The sequence below is a fragment of the Rhamphochromis sp. 'chilingali' genome (genome assembly GCF_963969265.1).
Source record: "Rhamphochromis sp. 'chilingali' genome assembly, chromosome: 1".
NCBI lineage: Eukaryota > Metazoa > Chordata > Actinopteri > Cichliformes > Cichlidae > Rhamphochromis > Rhamphochromis sp. 'chilingali'.
The window spans coordinates 68,864,075-68,885,340 of record NC_137929.1 but is presented as its reverse complement, the minus strand read 5'-3'; the positions used below and the strand labels follow the sequence as shown (position 1 = coordinate 68,885,340).

General features: G+C 40.7%; 1 protein-coding gene across 2 annotated transcripts in view; it reads left to right on the top strand.

Annotated features, from left to right (window-relative positions):
- Positions 1–19,665, top strand: part of LOC308395916 (uncharacterized protein) — a 35,378-nt gene extending 15,713 nt beyond the window's left edge. The window contains exons 8-13 of one of the 2 annotated variants that reach the window (XM_080880966.1): positions 6,749–6,922; positions 7,078–7,251; positions 7,464–7,637; positions 12,629–12,802; positions 16,895–16,941; positions 17,117–19,665. In XM_080880966.1, the coding sequence (XP_080737092.1) occupies positions 6,749–6,922; positions 7,078–7,251; positions 7,464–7,637; positions 12,629–12,802; positions 16,895–16,941; positions 17,117–17,652 (1,279 nt within the window). In that variant the 3' untranslated portion in view covers positions 17,653–19,665. Of the gene's footprint in view, positions 1–6,748; positions 6,923–7,077; positions 7,252–7,463; positions 7,638–12,312; positions 12,484–12,628; positions 12,803–16,894; positions 16,942–17,116 lie in introns of those variants that run through there. The other variant, XR_013971488.1, reaches the window with a different exon arrangement.
- The last annotated feature ends 1,601 nt before the right edge of the window (positions 19,666–21,266 follow it).

Sequence of the window (21,266 nt, the reverse complement as noted above, 5' to 3'; positions counted from 1 at the left end):
AGTGTAGTCCGTGCTGCAGGGAAAATGGACTGCCATACCCGTTATGTGTCTGTGAGCGAGGGAGGGAGAAAAAGGAAAAGTACGAGTTGTCACCGAGCAAAAACGGGAGCTGGAAGCATGTAAATACACTCAACAAAAATATAAACGCAACACCTTTGTTACTGCTCCCATTCCCCATGGGATGGACGTAGAGACCTAAAATTCATTCCAGATACACAATATAACCATCCCTCCCAAACAGTGGTCACAAATCAGTCCAAATGTGTGGTAGTGGGCACATCTGCTATATTGAGATAATCCATCCCACCTCACAGGTGTGCCACATCAGGATGCTGATCTGACATCATGAGTAGTGCACAGGTGTACCTCAGACTGCCCACAACAAAAGGCCACCCTGGAATGTGCAGTTTTGTCTCACAGCAAAATGCCACAGATGCCACAAGCAATGAGGGAGCGTGCAATTGGCATGCTGACAGCAGGAATGTCAACCAGATCTGTCGCCCGTGCATTGAATGTTCATTTCTCAACCATAAGCCGTCTCCATAGGCGTTTCAGAGAATATGGCAGCACATCCAACCGGCCTCACAACCGCAGACCTCGTGTAACCACACCAGCCCAGGACCTCCACATCCAGCAGGTTCACCTCCAAGATCGTCTGAGACCAGCCACCCAGACAGCTGCTGGAACAATTGGTTTGCACAACCAAACAATTTCTGCACAAACTGTCAGAAACCGTCTCAGGGACGCTCAACTGCATGCCCGTCGTCCTCATCGGGGTCTTGACCTGACTCCAGCTCGTCGCCGTAACAGACTTGTGTGGGCAAATGCTCACATTCGATGGCGTCTGGCACGTTGGAGAGGTGTGCGCTTCACGGATGAATCATGGTTCACATTGTTCAGGGCAGATGGCAGCTGAGAATGTCCCAGTTCTTGCATGGCCAGCATACTCACCGGACATGTCACCCATTGAGCATGTTCGGGATGTGCTTGACCGGCGTATACGACAGCGTGTACCAGTTCCCACAAATATCCAACAACCTCGCACAGCCATTGAAGTGGAGTGGACCAACATTCCACAGGCCACAATTGACAATCTGATAGATTCCATGCGACGATGTGTTGCACTGCATGAGGCAAATGGTGGTCACATCAGATACTGACCGGTTCTGGGTCCCCAGACCCCCAATAGCGCAAAAAACTGCACATTCCAGGGTGGCCTTTTGTTGTGGGCAGTCTGAGGTACACCTGTGCACTACTCATGATGTCAGATCAGCATCCTGATGTGGCACACCTGTGAGGTGGGATGGATTATCTCAATATAGCAGATGTGCCCACTACCGCACATTTGGACTGATTTGTGACCACTGTTTGGGAGGGATGGTTATATTGTGTATCTGGAATGAATTTTAGGTCTCTACGTCCATCCCATGGGGAATGGGAGCAGTAACAAAGGTGTTGCGTTTATATTTTTGTTGAGTGTATAATAATAACTACAGCAGCCAAGAAGAGAGCCTGACGAGCCCAGTTGTAAGTAAACTATTAAGACTCGACTGTACACTGTGTTCGTGTTTTCCTCCGAAACAATAAGTTCCGTTGGAGCAGCCTTTCAACGCCTCTCTCTGTCTCTCGCAAGCAAAGTTGACCCACACAACAAAGTAAAGCTATTTTTTGGCTACCAGCCCGACACGGAACCCACCGTATTAGCCAGAGGTCCCTTTACTACGGTTCGGAGCTGCAGACCTTCAGTAACAGTAATAAATCACAGCAATATTACATTCACGTAGTTGTAAACAGCATGATAATATATTAAGTAATCCAAAGTATTCAGAATACGTTACTGTCATTGAGTAACATAACGGAATACGTTACAGAATACATTTTGGGGCATGTATTCTGTAATACATTTTAAAAGTAACCTTTCCAACACTGGATGTAACCTGTTTGTGTATTACACCTGTCGATGGATTGTGTTCTGGCATGTAAATAAGAGGTAGGAGACAACACTGGATCCTTGGGTTCTATACTGCAACATCTGCAACACATAGAAATACAGGTCTGTGGAGTATGTGTGTCACACACCTGCTAGGGTACCTCTCCTCCAGCCATGGTGAAAGGAGCTGTTTCCTGCAGCCTAATCAATTCCACAATAATATAATAAACCAAATGCAATAAATTGTTTTAAAATATTAACTTAAGCTCTCAAAAAAACAACAAAAGCACAAAATAATAAATATATCACTGTTGAATAGCCAAAAACCACTCGAAGGAAAAAATACACAAAACAATACATCAATCAGACAAGCAAATATAACCCAAAAACCAGGACCCAACATTTTGGTGCTTATAATTCAAACATTAAACTCAAATACAATCATATTAAGAAACGCCATTCAACAGGCAATACAACACTGTACCACAAACACAATCAATGAAAAACCACATTCCCGGAACAAAAAACCATCTCGATACCTGCAACACATAGAAATTCAGGTCTGTGATCTGTGTGTCACGCGCCTGCTAGGACACCTCTCCTGACAGAACACAGTGCATGCCGTTAACAAAATACGGCAGCGATTCCTTTCAGCTCCTGCTAGTGATCAGGCTAACTTAGCATGCAAGTACTACAGCTGCATCCTTGGTCTAAAACTTATTAAAAACTTGTATTAGTGAACTCAGCCTCCTACCAAAATTACACCAAATGAGTCTGTTAACAAGTGACCAAAACGCAGCAGTTCGGGTATATTCAAATTACAGCTTGAGGCCTTAGGGAACTTTTGTTAGCTCAAAGCAACGTGACAATGGCAATGCTGAAAGGAGCCGTGACCGGGGCACACATGCATGTGCCTACGTTATCACGCAGCACATAACCACACAACACACACAGACATAGGCAGGATGTTTTGGTGAAATTCAGAAGTATTTAACACATATGCTACATTCACCCCCCGAATTTCACCAAAATCACTACACATCTGAATGTTACTACAGAAGAACCTGGCACCTCAATGCCAGAAGGTTTGCTGCTGCTGTTGTGATGATAAATGCAGTGAAACTGGCCACTCATTGACAGGACGCTTGCTGCTTCATTGCAAATCAGGGATACAGAAAGAGGCAGACATCTCGGTGCCGGAAGTTTGGTACTAGAAAATCTTGATGCTGCGTAGCGAATGGGGGATGAAGGAAAACCTGACAGCCCAGTGCAATCCCCCCCCCCCCCCTCTGGCAAATACGTTGGGTTCCGTGTCGGGCTCATAGCCGAAAACTAGCTTTACTTTGTTGTCTGGGCCAAATTGCTAGCGAGAGAAAGAGAGAGGCATTCCAATGGAACTTATTGTTTCGGAGGAAAACACGAAAAAAGTGTACAGCTGGGTCTTAATAGCTTACTTACAACTGGGCTCGTCAGGCACTCTTTTTGGCTTTAGTGGTTATTATTATATTTGCATGCTTCCAGCTCCCGTTTCTGCTCGGTGACAGCTCATACTTTTCCTTTTTCTCCCTCCTCGCGCTCACAGACACATAACGGGTATGGCAGTCCATTCTCCCTGCAGCATGGACTACACTGCCCATGAAGCTACATTCTTTAGGGCTATGCCTGTAACACTCTGCCTATTGCCTTCATATTAAATCATTTTTGTGAATAATTTTTTTAAATATTTCTTCACGTCATTATGCAGGCCGCAAGTAGAAGTGACATGGGCCGTGAGATTGAGACATAGTTATTAGAGCCTCTTAATGCGTGTTTTCTTTGGGGCGTGGAAACCAAAAATAGAGAGGGCATAGCTGAACATATGAAACAGGAAAATACCACAGTGTAATCCCTTTATTTCAGCAAAGTAACTGTATTCTGAATACCACCTTACCACCTGTAATGGAATACAGTTATTCATATTTTGTATTTTAAATACGTAACGGCAGTACATGTATTCCGTTACTCCCCAACACTGATGGTGTTTAAAGGCAGGTGCGCGAAGATGAGCTTGTCCCTCCTACCTGGTGTTGACAGGTGTGTGGAGCTACGAAGTACGCTGTAGCTTTGCTGTTGGAGTTGCAATTTGCTTCTGCACATAAAACATTTGGATGTGTGGGGACAAGAAGCAGTTGACCCAGGCTACGGTCCAGTCTGAATCTTTAGCGAAAGAATATTCTTGGGATATTAGGTACGGTTCTTCAGACATCTTTAGGAGGTTTAGTTGTCTTAAGTTGTTCACTCACAATCTTGTCTTAATTCCTGGAGTCTTGTTCTTCCTTTCTAAAGCATTCTATTTTAGCCAGAAGAATGTTAGTACATCTTCTTATGTTGGTAATCCAAGCTCATACCTTATATCTCATCTTCAGTGCAGAGATCTGATTTTTACATTTATGACGTGGCTCCTGTAATTGTAGAGAAAAAAATAAGCCATCAGAAAAACCATCGAGTATGGAGAAAAAACTCAACTGAAATTGTTTCTTCTCAGAAGTAATGTATTATTATAACTGGATTCAGTGGTTCTGGAAGGCTACTGTAACAATCTTTCACACAGAAATACATTTTGCTTCTTGCTTTTCCTTTGGTGTTTTCTGACAGCAATCATTGTTAAATTAATTTGGCATTTCAGATCATCTTGTCTGTGAAGGTTCTCAGTCATCCAGGTCATCGTAGTCAAAGGAGCTTGCAAAGAAAAGTGTCTGGACTTCTTTAAGTTACTTGAAGACGTTTCACCTCTCATCCGAGAAGCTTCTTCAGTTCTAAGGTCAAATGATGGAGAGTCCCAGATATAAACCTAGTGGGAGTAACCCCCCCACAGATGGTTTGAAAGAGGAGTGAAAGAAACCATCTATGTCCACTGTGAGCGACCATCTTTGAACAGAGGCGGGTGTTTACGACACCAACTCTCTGCCATCTATAATCCAGTTTTGAGATCCCTTCCCAGACGCCTTAACGCCCACTCACATCCTGGACCATCTGATCTCAGGAATTCGCATGATAAGGTGGGGCCAGGTTTCACAATGAACTCACCCGAAACTCCACACCCAGTTTCACACCTTGGCTCAGGCGATTAGAGGATCATCAGGGGGTCCTTTTGTCCCTCTGTGGGGGGTTACTCCCACTAGGTTTATATCTGGGACTCTCCACCATTTGACCTTAGAACTGAAGAAGCTTCTCGGGTGAGAGGTGAAATGTCTTCAAGCAACTTAAAGAAGTCCAGATGCTTTTCTTTCCAAGCTCCTTTGACTTCAGATCATCTTCTTCAAATGCACCTTTTAACTGGGGGGCTCTTTTATATCATTAATGTTTGTAATCCAGCATTATATATTATGTTAAATAGGTAATGAGTAGAGCAGGGCGATATGACCAAAAATATTTATTATGATATACATTTGAAAATTTGTGATAATGATATAACTGACGATATAATTGACACTAGACAAATACTTTACAACTCCACAACTTTATTAGTGCAAAAAAAAAAATCAATGTATTTTCACTTAAACAAGCAGCTGTTTATTATGTGCATTAAAGTTATATAAAAATTTAACAGTGCAAATGTAAATTCCTTGCTGACAGTTTAACAAAAAGGCATTTCTAGTGGAAAATGGCTATATCCTCTACATAACCATGTATAATATCCACAAAACTTATATACACACAATACGGTAGTGGTGGGCGGATCGATCCAAATATCGATAGTACCGATACCAAGTCGGCATCGGTATTGGATTGATACTAGCCTAGTGAGATTGATTATTTACTTTGAGTTCTGCTCGTTTTCGGCAAAGACGAAACAGCCACGTCGCTGGACTTGCCGCTCCTGTGAATTTGTTTACATATTAATTATATTTTTACCAGTTTTTGTTGTTGAGAATTTTAATTGTAATTTTTGTATTATAGTTTATCAACAGTATGTGTTTTAATTTATTTTACTGGTTTGCGTGCACTTAGAATTTTTCAAAAAAAAAAAAAAAAATATCGCCACCACGCCAGACCCAATGGCATTTTCATGCTTCGTAGCATCATTTATTCTTAAAATAATCCTTTCTGTAACAGTAAATTCAACGGCTGCAGCTCTCCCACTGCCAGCCGTACACATCACCACCACCAAAACTGCAGCGGCATCGCAGCATCTGCCATGTGCGTATGAAAACAAAGGCACTGGGCATGCGTGTTTTACCCATATTCTATCGCGATATTTCATTTTCTTATCGCTGCCCATCGTTATACCGGTATTACCGTGAACGGTATGATATTGCCCAGCCCTAGTAATGAGTGTAATAATGTGAAAACAAAGATGTATCTTGCTGTAATTTTTGATGGTGTGGATTTCCACTATCATATTCCAGAACCGGGTTCTGTAATTTATGCATCAGCATGAGACGACTTTATTTTCAATCATGATCAAAGTTTGTTTTCAGAAGTAGAAGCTAAAGGGGTGCTGTTCTTAAGGACCGAGTGCTGCCCTTCAGCAGATGTCCTGAAACTGGCCAGTCTAGTCTGGCAAGGCTAGTGACATTAAAAGGAAAGAAGCTCAAGTTGCTTGCTTCAGATAGAGAATTAAATGAGAGAAATGGTCCAAGACGGGACAAATAGGACTTATTTTGGCCTGAATATACACAGATATTAAAATCTTCCCTGTTTTCCTTTTAGATATGTTGGTATAATTGTGTTATTTTATAATGTTTTTATGTTGGTATAATTGTGTTATTTTATAATGTTTTTATTTTTTCCAGACACAATTTTTAAGTTTATTTATTTTTGTTTGTTTGCTTTTAGATTGAGCAGCTGTAACCTCTCAGGTAGAGTCTGTGAAGATTTGTTGTCAGTTCTCAGCTCCCAGTCATCTAGTCTGAGAGAGATGGACCTGAGTACCAACAGCCTGAAAGATTCAGGAGTAATAAAGCTGTCTGCTGCAGTGGATAGTCGACACTCTAAACTCGAAATTCTCAGGTCAGATCAAGTGCTTGTTGTAGTTTCTTATTATTTTTCATTATTTATAAAATTTCAAGACAACCTGTTAAACAAAAGGCAATAAAAATTATTTAAAATTTTGGATTAATCATTGCTAATTATTGATTTTTCATGTTTTTTTTTTTAATTTCCAGACTGAGTGTGTGTAACCTCCCCAAGAAATGCTGTGAATCTTTGTCTTCAGTTCTCAGCTCTCAATCTTCAAGTCTGAAAGAGCTGGACCTGAGTATCAACCACCTGCAGGATCCAGGACTGCAACTTCTATCTACTGGACTGCAAAGTCTAAATTGTAAACTGAATACGCTGAGGTCAGGTTGAGGTCAAATTATATTTGTTTGTTTAATTAACAAATCAAATATCTAGCCAATAAATGTCAAGCCCATCTATATGTTGTTTTATCAAAGTAGGGCATTAAAGAATTCTGAAAAAAAGAATATCGCTTAATCTAATAGTTCCTCACCGCACCCTTGTTACAATTTAACAAGGGCATTTCTTTTAATGGTCATATTATTTTTTTCAGACTAAGTCAATGCACCTTCTCAGAGAGAAGCTCTGAAGCTCTTTCCTTGGTTATCAGCTCCCAATCCTCTAGCCTGAGAGAGTTGGACCTGAGTAACTCTGACCTGCAGGATTCAGGAGTGAAGCATTTATTTGTTGGACTGGAAAGTCTAAACTGTAAACTGGAAATTCTCAGGTCAGTTTAAAAATTTTCCATCAAAGATCATTGAACACATTATGTTTATAACTGAATCAATAGATCATCTTTATAGAAGATGGATCGTCAGCTTTGCCTTTGGATGGATTATTACCTTCTAAATTACTGTCTTATATTTTTTCATGGTGGAACTTTTTCATAATTTCTTCTGCTCTTTTTGAAATTTAGTGCAGTTTTGCTTCCATAACATACCAAGTTCCTAAGAAAATGTTGGAATGATATGTTTAAGTGTTGGTTACTGTCCATGTTTCTTTATATTATTGAGACTATGTGGAGTGTAAATGAAATAAGGACCTAGTTTTAGTAAAACTAAAAGTGACTCATTTATTTGGCTGGAAGAAGGTGTGATAGAGGGACCCAAATGCACACAGTGTTGCAATGCAAGTCAATGTTTTGTTCAGAGATTTTCAGTGTTCAACTTTTCAACTGTCATCTCAGCCCAGTACCACACACTCTTCTTCCTCTGGAACAGCAGCAACTGGAATAGGGAAGACATGTTTACTGTGATGGATATCCGCTGTGCCAGCCAGCTTTCCCTGGCACTGTCCCCTGAACCCGCTGCTTCACCACTCCCATGCAGCCACAGCAGGCGATTTAAAACATAAACTACAAAGAGAGAAACTGAAAACTACAAACTTATTGAAAACTGAAAACATGCTAGGCCTGAAAACACTGCCTATGGGAAACACTGGGTCAGGGAGAACAGAACTCCCACAAAATACCCTAACCCTAACCCCTAACCCTATCCTTCAAGCCCAGTCCTCTACCAGAGGCCTGGGAGCTTGCGGGTTCTACACAGTATCTTAGCTGTTCCTTGGACTGTGTTCTTCTCGACAGATATCTCCAATTTTGTTGCTGGTATCTCCACTTCCTAGTGCTCCGATTACTACTGGCCTGCTAGAATCTTGGACCCTTGTCTCAGGGGCATCTTTACACAGCCTGCACCTGGGATCTTGCCTAGTGTGACAGACCCCAGCCTCTATGGATCTTGTACTCAGAGCTTGTTCCTGTGCTGCCATGATTAGTGCCTCTGTGCTGTCTTTCAGTCCAGCTTTATCTAGCCACTGTTAGGATTTCTGGATGTCTGTCAGTTCCTCTATCTGCCCATGGTAAATACCATATCATACAGGCGCCTGTAGTTCCATGATGGTTCTTCCTCTTCCTCCTCTTTCTTGAGTTTCTGATAGAGTTGGATGTCTCGAGACCGGTCTCGAGACCAAGACCGGTCTCGAGACCACTTTTACGTGGTCTTGGTCTCGTCTTGGTCTCGACGGACTTTTGTCTTGGTCTCGGTCTTGGTCTCGCTGTTTCGGTCCTGCGTTCTCAAATCGACATAGTGTTTGGGAGATTTGGAGTCAACCATCAGCGGAGCGGGGGGGGGGGGGGTGGCTGGCTTACTGGGCTTAAGCCCGGGTCATTTTTTTCAGAAGCATGGGATCTTTTGGAGTGTAATTTTTTAGTTAGATGCCTGACTGACAACTGTATAAAACAAAAACAACACACGAAGCACAGAGCGCACCGTCATAAATTCCCCCTAATTTTGGTATGATCCGAGCTCAGGCACTAGGTGACTGAGCACAGCACCCATGTGAGCGAGGGGGGAGAAGCTGCTGCCTGCGAGTTTGCTGCAGACAGAGGAGAGCTTAAGTTTGACCAGGTATCAAAGAAAATCATTCGTACTGAACTAATAATGTAAATATGACGGTGTATCACAAAAGATTGATATCAAACTGATCACTTGGTTGCGTTACTTGCTCTTCGAGTGAATCAACAAATGGATAAATAAAAAGCCGAACAGCAATGCTGATTTTTTAGAGAGTCTTAGCTTACATTTCATATTTTCAGTTGTTTCCCTCCACGGCTAAACAAACTCTCTAAATCGGTTTCAATTGTGTACTGATGTACACAACAATGGACATAAGGAGCTTCTTTCAAAGAAAAAACTCAGGTAGATGTTATTTTATATATTATGCTTTGGATGTTGTTCAGTATATCTATGCAAAACAAGAGGAATTTCAATACACAGCAGTATATTCACAGCTGAAACCAGATATTTACATACACTTTATGGAGAAAACATAAACTTTTTTTTACTGTACAACATCAATTTAGAGTAAACTTTTGTTTTAGATAAATAAATGTTGAAATATCTTTTGAATTAGTTAAATGTCAGAATAAAAAGAGGAGCTGTCTATTTTAATCACTTTGATCAAATGTAGGAGCACATGTACACTAAGTTTATTGTTAATTAATAAGAAAACTCCAGACGATTCCATTCTGAGCTGAAGAAGCTTCTGATAGGTTAGTAGAGTCCATGTGAGTAAACTGGTGGCACACCTGTAGATGCATATAAGGCAAAACACAGAGCCTGTTTCTGTGACATGGGAACATCAAGAGATGTCAACCAAAACACCAGGAAAAGAACTGTGGAGCTCCATAAGTGTGGCTCAATTTTGAATACAATTTGGTGCCATTTGCAATTAAGAAATACAGACAGTTTCTCTCTTTACTCTTAAAGTTAACAAATATGTTTTTTATATTTATCAATCTAAAAAAATAAACATTTAGTCTGATTTGATGTTACAATTAAAAAGTGTTTTTATCTGAAGAGTTTGTAAATATCTGGTTTCAACTGTATATTTGATGATGTTGCTGTTTGGCTTGATTGTCAGCACAAAGAGGGAGAGAGAGGAACAGAGAGGGAGAGAGAGAATGAGGACAGAACAGAGATGAACAAGAGCAGGTGAGACACACATGTTAGTCAAATGGTTGTTTGCCAAAACTCATCAGAACATGTACCTAGTGTTTCTTTTTAGATACCATTTGTTCCTTTTCAAATTCTATATTTATTAAGTTATGCAGGCTTGTTTGCACAACAAGGCTAAATAATTATATAATCTTTTCTCAATCTAAATATTGTACTTTGGTAGAATTAAAAAATAAGTGTAGTGCAGGTCTATGATGATTTTTAGTGCTACTATCATCTAGTTCTGATTCTGGTTCTGTCTTGGTTACTGTTGTAGTCCTGTTTTAATTCCGGATCAGTTCTGGGTCTGGTTGAATTGGGGTTTAGTCCTCGTGTCTCGATACAGGCCCGACTTTCTTCTGCCTTGCTGCTTAATTAAAAAACTAGTTTAAGGTGTCCTGCATATGTATATAGAATAGCATCTGGCTGCAGTTTAAAGACTTTTTTTGTCTCGGTCTTGGTCTCGTCTCAACTTGGTCTTGGTCTTGGTCTCGATACCCTCTGGTCTCGATGGTCTCGGTCTTGGTCTCGATACCCTCTGGTCTTGGTCTCGGTCTTGGTCTCGATACCCTCTGGTCTTGGTCTTGTCTTGGTCTCGGATTAGGCGGTCTTGACTACAAGTCTAGTTTCTGATGCCTGAGGTATTCACTGAGCATTCAGCTGGGATAATCTTCCTGATGTATTCGTGAATGGTCATTGTCTCATCCTGGATGGTAATACTGACACTCACCAATCCCCAACCTCTTTCCTTCTGCTTAGCGTACAGCCTCAGGGTGTGGATTTGAGGTGAAATCCTCCATGCATGCAGTTGTTTCTATTGTTTCCTTTGGCTACCTTATTATCCTAGCAGGGTACCTGATCATGCGTAGGTGTTGATAGCCCGTATATTGTTCTTAACGTTCACCTGACTCCTCAGGACTTGCCTTACTCTCTGCAGGTAATTGTTGGTAGCAGCCTCTTCATAGTTCCCATTTGCCTGTGGGATCCCCAGGTACTTGCAACTGTCCTCTTTATCTGCAATTTTGCCTTCTGGTAGTTAAATCCCCTCAGTTCTGACTACCTTCCGTCTCTTTGTTATCATCGGACTACATTTCTCCAGTCCGAATGACATTCCAATGTCATTTCTGTATATCCTTTTTAATATGGATCAGTGAATTGATGTCTCATCCACTCTTGGCAGACAACTGCTCCATTCTGTAGTCAGTATCCGTAGCCAGTCTTGTCAATGATCTTACTGAGGGGGTTCAGGCCTATGTAGAACAGCAGCAGGGACGGATTGTTGTCTGCCACATTCCCATTGAGTTCATGATGAAGGCTCTTAGGTCCTGTTGGTCTTGTATAGGTCTAGGCATTATAGGATCCAGGTATGAAGCATTGAGTCATAGGCCTTCTTGTAATCAAATCATGTAGTTCACAGTTTGGTCAGCCTGGTCTTGCAGTCTCGTTTGATTGCACGGTCTACCAGTAGCTGGTGTTTTCCTCGTCTGTTATTAGTCTTAGTCTACAGTCTCCTTCTCCATGGAGGGTGCTGCTTTGTGGATGATGATATATTCTCACACTGATCCTGCATGGTGATGCTACCATCCACCCACTCCTCCTGGATTCACATCTTCATCATCATCTTTATCAATCCTCACAATATTCCACCTTCATCCGCTTCATGTTCAGGTGCCTAATTTTCTCCATGGGTTATGGTGGGACGTTGAGTGCTGAAGTCAAACAGATCTCAGAAATTAAAGACTGATTCATTTATATTTTGTATTATGAGAAGCAGCTAGCTTATCCATTATTCTCCTTATAGGCTCGGGCTATTCATAGATTTGCTATGATACTCTGAGCATTTTTTCTGTTTTCACTCGTAATGCTTTTTATATGCATATCCTTAACTTTTGTCCTCTCTGTCCACAGTTTGTCTTTTGTTCTTTTCTCTTCGTGCACATCCCCCTGTGCCCACCTCCCACCCAAACAGCCATGTTAAATGGCTAGTCTTGATCCCCAATGCTACAAAGTGCTCCTCACACTGATGGTCTTATTGATGGGGCTTTCTTGCTGATATTTCATAGCAAGTTATATTGTACAGTAAGTTAACTTGCGCTGCCTAATTCGTTTTTCTTTTTAGTTGTAAGTACAGTTAAATTAAATCAAACAGATGGTTAGATGTTATTGTTTCTAACAAACAGAAAGTCATTGGTTACAGATGGATTGTTGTTTTGTGTGTCTGCAGTCTGTCAGGCTGTCTGATCACAGAGGAAGGCTGTACTTCTCTGGCCTCAGCTCTGAGCTCCAACCCTTCCCATCTGAGAGAGTTGGACCTGAGCTACAATCATCCAGGACACTCAGGAATGAAGCTGCTGTTGGCTGGACTTAAGGATCCACGCTGGAGACTGGACACTCTTAGGTATGGAGAGAATGTCTGTTTGAGAAGGAAGAGCTGCATACATTTCAAGTGCAAAGGGAAAGCCCTTCTCTGAATTGAGGAGGGGACCTAAGAGTACATCTTTCACCATCTTAGAAAGCTGTGATTGCAGCCATTCCCCAACTCTCTGGGAATGGTACTCATGGCCATTGATTACTGATCAATGGTTGTTGATCAATAGTCATGATAATTTGCATAATAATGATAATGGAACTGACCTTATAGCCCATTGTTCATTCAATGGTGCTAGTTTCAGTTATTGTGCAAATGTACTGTTTATAAGTTTGGGGAAACCTGCAGTTACTGAAGAAGTTACTTGAATGAGTGACAAACATTTTCTCCCACTAACAACACTACATTCAGATGTACAGAATCAACTTTTTGGGATTTCCTACATTCTTCATTCACTTTCTGTTTGTTTCATGCAGATGTAACATGAACAATCACACATGTAGGAACAGTTTTTCTTTGTTCACAGCATAAACTGTAGTCTAGTTGAACAATGAAGAGATAAATATGTAGCAATTTCCGAGGAGAACTTTTCCAGGAACAATAATAAATGTCTTTTGCTCATATTTTTTTCACCATTTGGATAGATTGCTTTATGTTTAACAATGCACTGCTAAATTATTTTTCTCTGTCTCACCCTGATTCATATCAAATTAATCTCTGCATAAAAATGTACTAAAGACACATTCATGCGGGCCTCATTCTCTGACTCCCCGGGCTCTTGCCACCTCACCGCTGCATCATGCAGCTTCCGGCCTAGAAGATCTTACTTAGAGCTCAGTAGCAGACACGGTGGCAGATTCAGGGCCGCCATCTGGGGCTTCCCTGACAGCAGTGGCAACAGTTGTGGTGCCCACTCTGCCGCTGACACACCTCAGCAGTGGCCTTAAAGGTCTCCAGGAAGACCTGGGAGTCATCTCCCTCCCCTATCCTGTGCAGCGACACCGACAGTGGATGGGGGATGGTGATGCTGTAGCCCCGACCTGCCACTTCTGCTACTGCCAATCACATGCGCCTGAAGTTTTGCCAGGTGCTTCTGCTGCACCACAGCCTGATTATTGTTCATTGCCACCATGTAATATGCAGCAGCCACGTCATCAAGTGGAAACACTGTCCATGTTTATTTTCCACTTTGATTGCCATGACACACACTACTGGCAGCCTCTTCATTGTTTTCTGGCTTGGCACCCAAGCATGCAGCTTTCCAGCTGCACTCTGACACTCTCCAGTCTCAACTCCAACTTAACTAAAAATCACAATGTATTGTCATGGTGGCCCTGTGGCTGACAAACATATCCCACATAGCAAAATTGGTATGGCCCACACACCGCAAAGAATGACGGCCCTTTGGTGGCCCAGATCTGGTTTTCCAGAGGTGGCCCACACATGAGCCAGCACAAGGCCAGTTGCAGACACACTGGTGGTCCTGTGCTGGCCCATGTGTGGATTAACTCTGGCAAAGGAAACTCTGTTCAGACAGTGAATGGACTGATTCTTATATAGCGCTCCTCTACTTTCCCGGATTACTCAAAATGCTCTATACAACATGCCACATTCATGCAATCAAACACTTTCTTTGAACTGAATGCCACATCAACCAAAACCACAATCGGGACAGATATGGCATGCCATCGCATAAACAGATCTGGCCCACATCTGGCTGCCATACAGTCTGCCATGACACTAGTCAGTCAGTCAGTCAGAAGTGACAGCTTAATGCCACATCTGGCCAGACATCTTTTCTATGAGCCTGGGCAACATAACCCAGAACATATGCCATCACATAGACAGTGCCATCTATGCCAGCCCTGGCCCATATCTGGATGACATACCACTTACCGTGCCAGAAGTCAGTCAGCAGTGCCGGCTTGATACCAGATCCGGGCCAGACCTGCTTGCTATGTAGGGATTGTTCCTCAGCATATTGCATAACCAAAGATAAATGAGGCCCTGTTTCTCTAAAATGATGTCACTGCCTTATTTTTTATTTGAGCTGTCTTAGCCTGGTGAGACTCAGGCTAAAATATGTGGGTTGACGCTGACAGTGGGGATAACTTTTCAAGTAACCTTCGAAAGCTCCAAATTACCACGAAATTCATGCTTATAATAAATGCATGTAAGCTTCTGACCACAAATTTAAGAACAGCTGAAATTTTTTGAATTTTTGTAATATTATTCATGTTCAAACAGATGAGCTCACATGTAACCCACCCTCAAATATCTCAAATATGATCTAATCTCCTGAACTGTAAAAACGTGATTAAATAAAACAATTTTTGAACAAACTTGTTCAACACACTTGAGTAACATGGATTTTTCTTTGAAGATGAATTCCATTACTTTAGTATACAACAAATCATTAAATTTCATAATAAATTGTTGTTTCAGATTTGGTTCATACTTATGTGAAGTATAAATGCCTAGAAATGTATCATACTTCTTAAAATATTTTGAATTGAAACTACATTTGAAAATATTAAAATCCAAGTACAAAAATGAGAAGCTTTTCAATGGGAGCAAAAATTGATAGGCGAACATTTTACTGTCTCACACATTGTTTTGGGGTTCTATGTAGAGAAAATGTTGGACTGTTCCTTTTAGAGATGGCACGATACCACTTTGTTATGATACCGATACCTATATCATGAATTTGGATATCTGCTGATACCGATATGAATCCGATATAGTGTGTTTTTTAATAAATACTGTTTTTTTTTATATCTTGCTGCATTTTGTATAAGTTCATACTTAAGTTTAAATAAACAACAACAATAAAGCTATTCTATTAAACCTGTATGTAAAAAAATGCACTGTGCACAAAATATTTCATAGTTCAGCAACACTGATCAATCTAATAAACTTAAACCTGCACCATCCTCCATATTCTGGTATTTTAAAGAGTACTTAGCAGAAATATTAAGCAACATAACTAATGGGGTTGCAAACTCCCAGCAAAAGAAAAAATAGGGAACCACCCCCCACCTCATGATTCTTAATCGACGTAATCAACTTTAATTTGATGCAATGTGAAAAAAAATACACAGAAATAAATTATTTTTCCACAATAATTAAATAGATTCAACATCTTTCTTCAACAGAATTGCAGAATTCACAGATGGTACTTTCCCAAAGGAAAAAGTACTATAGCTTACTAGGGTATATTAGACTTAACAGTTACTATACACAGTAATGGACTTCTATACATTTTAAATCAGATGTAAAATGGGTGTAAGATTCAGATAATTATTTATTAAAAGCTCGACATTTTAAATGAGAATAAGAAAGAAAAGTATGTCTTTGTGCCCCCTTTTCCCTGTTCATGCCCTATCAGCCCCCTTGGCTAAACTTTGCTAGATCCGCCCCTGCACAGTTACAGCCGTCAGCTACGTAGAAAAAGATCCTCGAGTAGAAAGTAATATTAAATAAATTCTAACAACAGCTTATCAAGCTTAAACGTGCTGCAGTTGTTCAGCCGCTGGTTTCCTCTTTCTGGTGCAAAGTGGGCCAAAAGCAAAGAAGAGAGACGGACTCGCGACAGAAAAGCCGATCAGCTGATCATTGATCAGTTTCATGATTGAAGTAGCAGCAGGAGAGAGAGAGAGAGAGAGAGAGGCAGTCGCTCCATATATCGGTTGTTAAGCTTAACATGGGAACAAACATTCATAGATGAACTTACACACTTGCTTTACTTCTCTCTGGGATAACTTTCTCGGAGATGAAATACTGGTTTGGTAGCGAAGCTCCAAATACATGCAGCCGCTCTATCACGTGACGCATACTGCTCCGACGTGCTACGGTTATGAGCCGAGTTACACTGTGTTGCAAGTTTTGTGAGGTGTTTTCATGATATTTAATGGATCGGATTACATTTTTTATTTATTTATATTTATTTATAACCGATCCAGTAATTTAGGTCAGTATCGGACCGATACCGATACGTGATATCGGATCGGTCCATCTCTAGTTCCTTTATCAGTGTCTAACAGTATGTGGATGCGAGCCATGTAATGTCCATGTGTGCATGCTGAAAGAGACTGTGCTTGTCTGACGCCCTCCTCCTTTCAGGTTGGAGCCTGCTGGAGTCCGATGGTTGACACCAGGTCTGAGGAAGTGTAAGTGTGTTTTTAATGTGGTTCATGAAAATAACGCAGCACACATTCAATCATCTTCAAACTGTTACATCACTAATTCATATCTCTGATGTCAGGAGTCATCATCAAAGTGTCAATCAATGAACAGATGATGTTTCAATAACTGCAGCTGGATTGTGTTTGTTCTCTCCATCAGATTCCTGTCAACTCACAATCGACACAAACACCGTGAACACAAACCTGCAACTGTCTGACAACAACAGGAAGGTGACATATGTGGAGGGGGTTCAGTCATATCCTGATCATCCAGAAAGATTTGATGTTCATCCTCAGCTGCTGTGTAGAAATGGTCTGACTGGTCGCTGTTACTGGGAGGTCAAGTGGAGAGGAAGGGTTGATATATCAGTGAGTTACAAAGGAATCGAGGGAAAAGGAGACACTTATGACTGTAGGTTTGGACAGAATGATCAATCCTGGAGACTACGCTGCTCTAATGATGGTCCTCATTCTGTCTGTCACAATAAGAGAGAAACATCCATCTCCTCCTCCTCCTCCTCCTCCTCTGTCTCTAACAGAGTAGCAGTGTATGTGGACTGTCCTGCTGGCACTCTGTCCTTCTACAGAGTCTCCTCTGACACTCTGATCCACCTTCACACCTTCAAAACCACAATCACTGAAATGCTTTATCCTGGATTTTCGATCTGTTCTAGTTCCTCAGTGAGTCTGTGCTAAGTTGAGTGTAAAGAGTGAACTCCTGTTAGAGAACACTCTGACTCTTGAAGAGATAATTCAGTCTGTACATGTCTGTCTCTTTCGCTCAAACTCATTTTCAGAGTCATAAATTCAATCAGTTTATGTTTTAAACTGTTAAATGATTCCTTGTAAACTTTAGCAATCATTTTTGCAAACTAATAAGTTGAAAATGCTTCAGCCATATAAGATGAATGTATTGTCTCAATAGTTTATAAAGCAACATTTAATGTCTGAAAAACATTGAGACTGTTAAAGACAGCAAACTGTGTCTTCGTAGTAAAGGGCCCAGTGCGCTCTCACTGCTGCTGTTTATTTCTAAGGTGACGGCTGCACATTGGAGCTGTGAAACTTTAAACTCCATTGAGACATTAAAACTTACTGTCCCACAGCCTGATAAAGGGGACGTGGAAATCGCTGCTGTTTGTGGCAGATCAAAGTGAAATAAATGTAATTGGTTGAACAGGTATTTGTGGTCTGTGCTTTGTGTTTCCAGCAGTGTGAAAGAGACTCAGCGGCAGATTAGAATCAAGTTATATAAACATTTCCACTTTCTCTATTGAAAGTAGAAACTAGAGAACAGGAGGGAGTCAGAGCTGAACATTTCTGCCTGTTTCACATTCTCCTTGAAAGTAGACTTTGTAAAAAAAACCATCGAGAGCTATGACGAAACTGTCTCACGTAAAGACCACCCCAGAAAAGGAAGACCAAGAGTCACCTCTGCTGCTGAGGATAAATTCATCCAAGTCATCAGCCTCAGAAATTGCAGGTTAACAGCACCTCAGATTAGAGCCCAGATAAATGCCACACAGAGTTCCAGTAGCAGACACATCTTTACATCAACCGTTCATAGGAGTGTGTGTGTGAATCAGGCCTTTCTGGTCAAATAGCTGCCACAAAACCACAACTAAGGAAAAGCAAAATGCAGAAGAGATTTGTTTGCGCCAAGAAACACAAAAAATGGACATTAGACCAGTGGAAATCTGTGCTTCGGTCTGATGAAATCTTTGGTTCCACCTGACGTGTCTTTGTGTGATGCAGAAAAGGAGAACGGATGGTTTCTACATGCATGGTTCCCACCATGAAGCATGGAGGAGGTGTGATGGTGCTTTGCTGGTGATACCGTTGGGGATTTATTGTCACAGTCTGGCTGCGAAGCTGACTGTATAAATTTGAGGATCGGATCTGAAATGCAGACACGAAGGAACGAGAAGAAAACTTGAATATAACAAAATGCAAGCCGTTTAATATGACTGATAAGAAAGGTACAAGAACAAAAAGCATATACACTAGGAAGAAACTAACTAGAACCGAACTGGGAGAAAATAAATGTGAAACACAAAAGATGAAGAACAAAACCTTGAACGTGGCAAAAACCTGTACTTGGAAAACCCTGGAGACACAGAAGCATGGAAACATGACAAGAACAACAGACAACCTGACAATGAACGAACAGAAACACACAGACTAAATACACACAAGGGTGGTTAGGGGAAGTGGATACACATGGGGAAACAGCTGACACTAATCTGACATAACGAGACAAAGGAAGCGACGCCAACTGCTCTGACATAGGACACAAACCTTCAAAATAAAACAGGAAACATGAGATGAAGACATGATAATACACACCTGACAACCTGAAATCAAAGACAAGAAATACATGAGACTAACCAGAAGATGTAAGTGAAACACAAATAGATTAAACTTGAGGCAACTAAATAATGAACCTAGAACTTAACATTATGTTCCAAATATAATAAAGAAGATCAGAAAACAAATGAAAACGCAGGGTCACAGACCCAGCCCCTGACATTTATTTTTTATAATTATTTTACTAGTGCAAAGCAGTAATCAAAGCAAAAGGCAGCTATTTTCAAGAATATAAAATATAAAACATTTTTTAAGTTATTTCACACTATTTTGTCCATCCATCCTCTCCTGCTTATCCTAGTCAGAAGATCTGGAGCCTATCCCAGCTGTCTTAGGGTGAGGGGCAGGGTACACCCTGGACAGGTTGCCAGTCTGACACATAGACAGACAACCATTCTTATTCATGTGAAAATATAGAATTACTAATTAACCTAACCCCACTAACTTTTTGACTCTTGGAAATGTGGGAGGAAGCAGGAATACCCAGAGAGAACATAGAAACCACACAGAAAGTCCCTGGCCTGATAGTGGAACTATGCTAACCAACATGCTTCTGTGCTGTCTTTAGTACATACGTGTCCATATGTGTTTATTTGTAGTTTTGATGCCTTCAGTAAGAATCTTCAATGTAAACGTCGTGGAAATAAAGAAAACAACATTAAATAAAAAAAAGGTGTGTCCAAACCTTTTACAGGTATTATATACGACAGTAATGCTTCCAAAAAGATCACGTTTTTTTCATCACACTTTGGATCTGACTGTTTAAGTGAATGGAGAACCTTTATTGGTCTTCACAGTCTAGAGCTAAAAAAAAGAGCTAAAAAAAATAATAACACATTCAGGTCATGTTATAGCCGTCAAACAGTGGGTTTTGGAGATTTTATGTCTTCCTTAACTCCCTGTACTTGCAGTGTTCCTCAGGGATCTATATTGGGGCCAATTTTATTCTGCGTTTACATGCTTGTTTCCATTCATACACCGATGACATTCAGATTTCTCTTCAACTGAAGAGAAGCTGTTCTGCTCCACTTTTACCTTTCCTTTAGTCTGTTGATGAAGTTAAAGTCTGGATGGCCTCTAACTTCCTTAATGTTTATGAGAACAAAACCGAAGTGATGGTGTTTGAACCAAGTGGTAATCCCAGCACATCTCATTTTAATCTACACAGTCTTGAGCCTTTTATTAAGTTGAATGGCAAAAATTTGTGGGCTATATTTGACAGCAATTTCACCTTTGAAAAACAGATTAGCTCAGATGCTTTTTCAAACTGAGGCTTTTATCCAAGGTGAAATCATTTTTATATTCTAAAAACTTTGAACAGGTGATACATGCTTCCATTACATCCCAGCTGGACTATTGTAACTCCGTATATGTTGGAGGTAGTCAGACCTACCTTGCAAGGCTGCAGTTGGTCCAAAGACAGTTGGTCCAAAGTGCTGCAACTCGTTTTCTGACACGAAATAAAGATGTCAACTTAGTTCCCTGGTGCTTGCCTCTCTTTACTGGCTTCCTTTTTTCACATCCGAATTGATTTCAAAATGTTATTATTGACTTAAACAGCCCTGAATGGACAGGTTTTTGGGTCAGTATTTGACCTCTTGCAGCCTTATCCACCCTCTAGATCTCTTAGATCAAATGATAATGATTCTTTGCTTTTAGCCATAGCAGGGTCTAGGCTGGTTTAAAGAGGTGATCAAGGATTTCAACCCCTTACTCATCAGGCTTCTACTGTCAATATTTTCAAATTTCATCTACAAAAAAACCATTTGCATTCACTGACTTTTTAATAGATTATGAGAGTTATTTGGTATTTGGTACTATTATTATAAATGATTTGGTATGAGTTATTTTGTATTTCCGTACAACACTTTGTTCAGTGTTGCTGTTGTAATTAAATGTGCTATATAAATAAAAATGATAACAATAACATTGGCTGTTTTCTT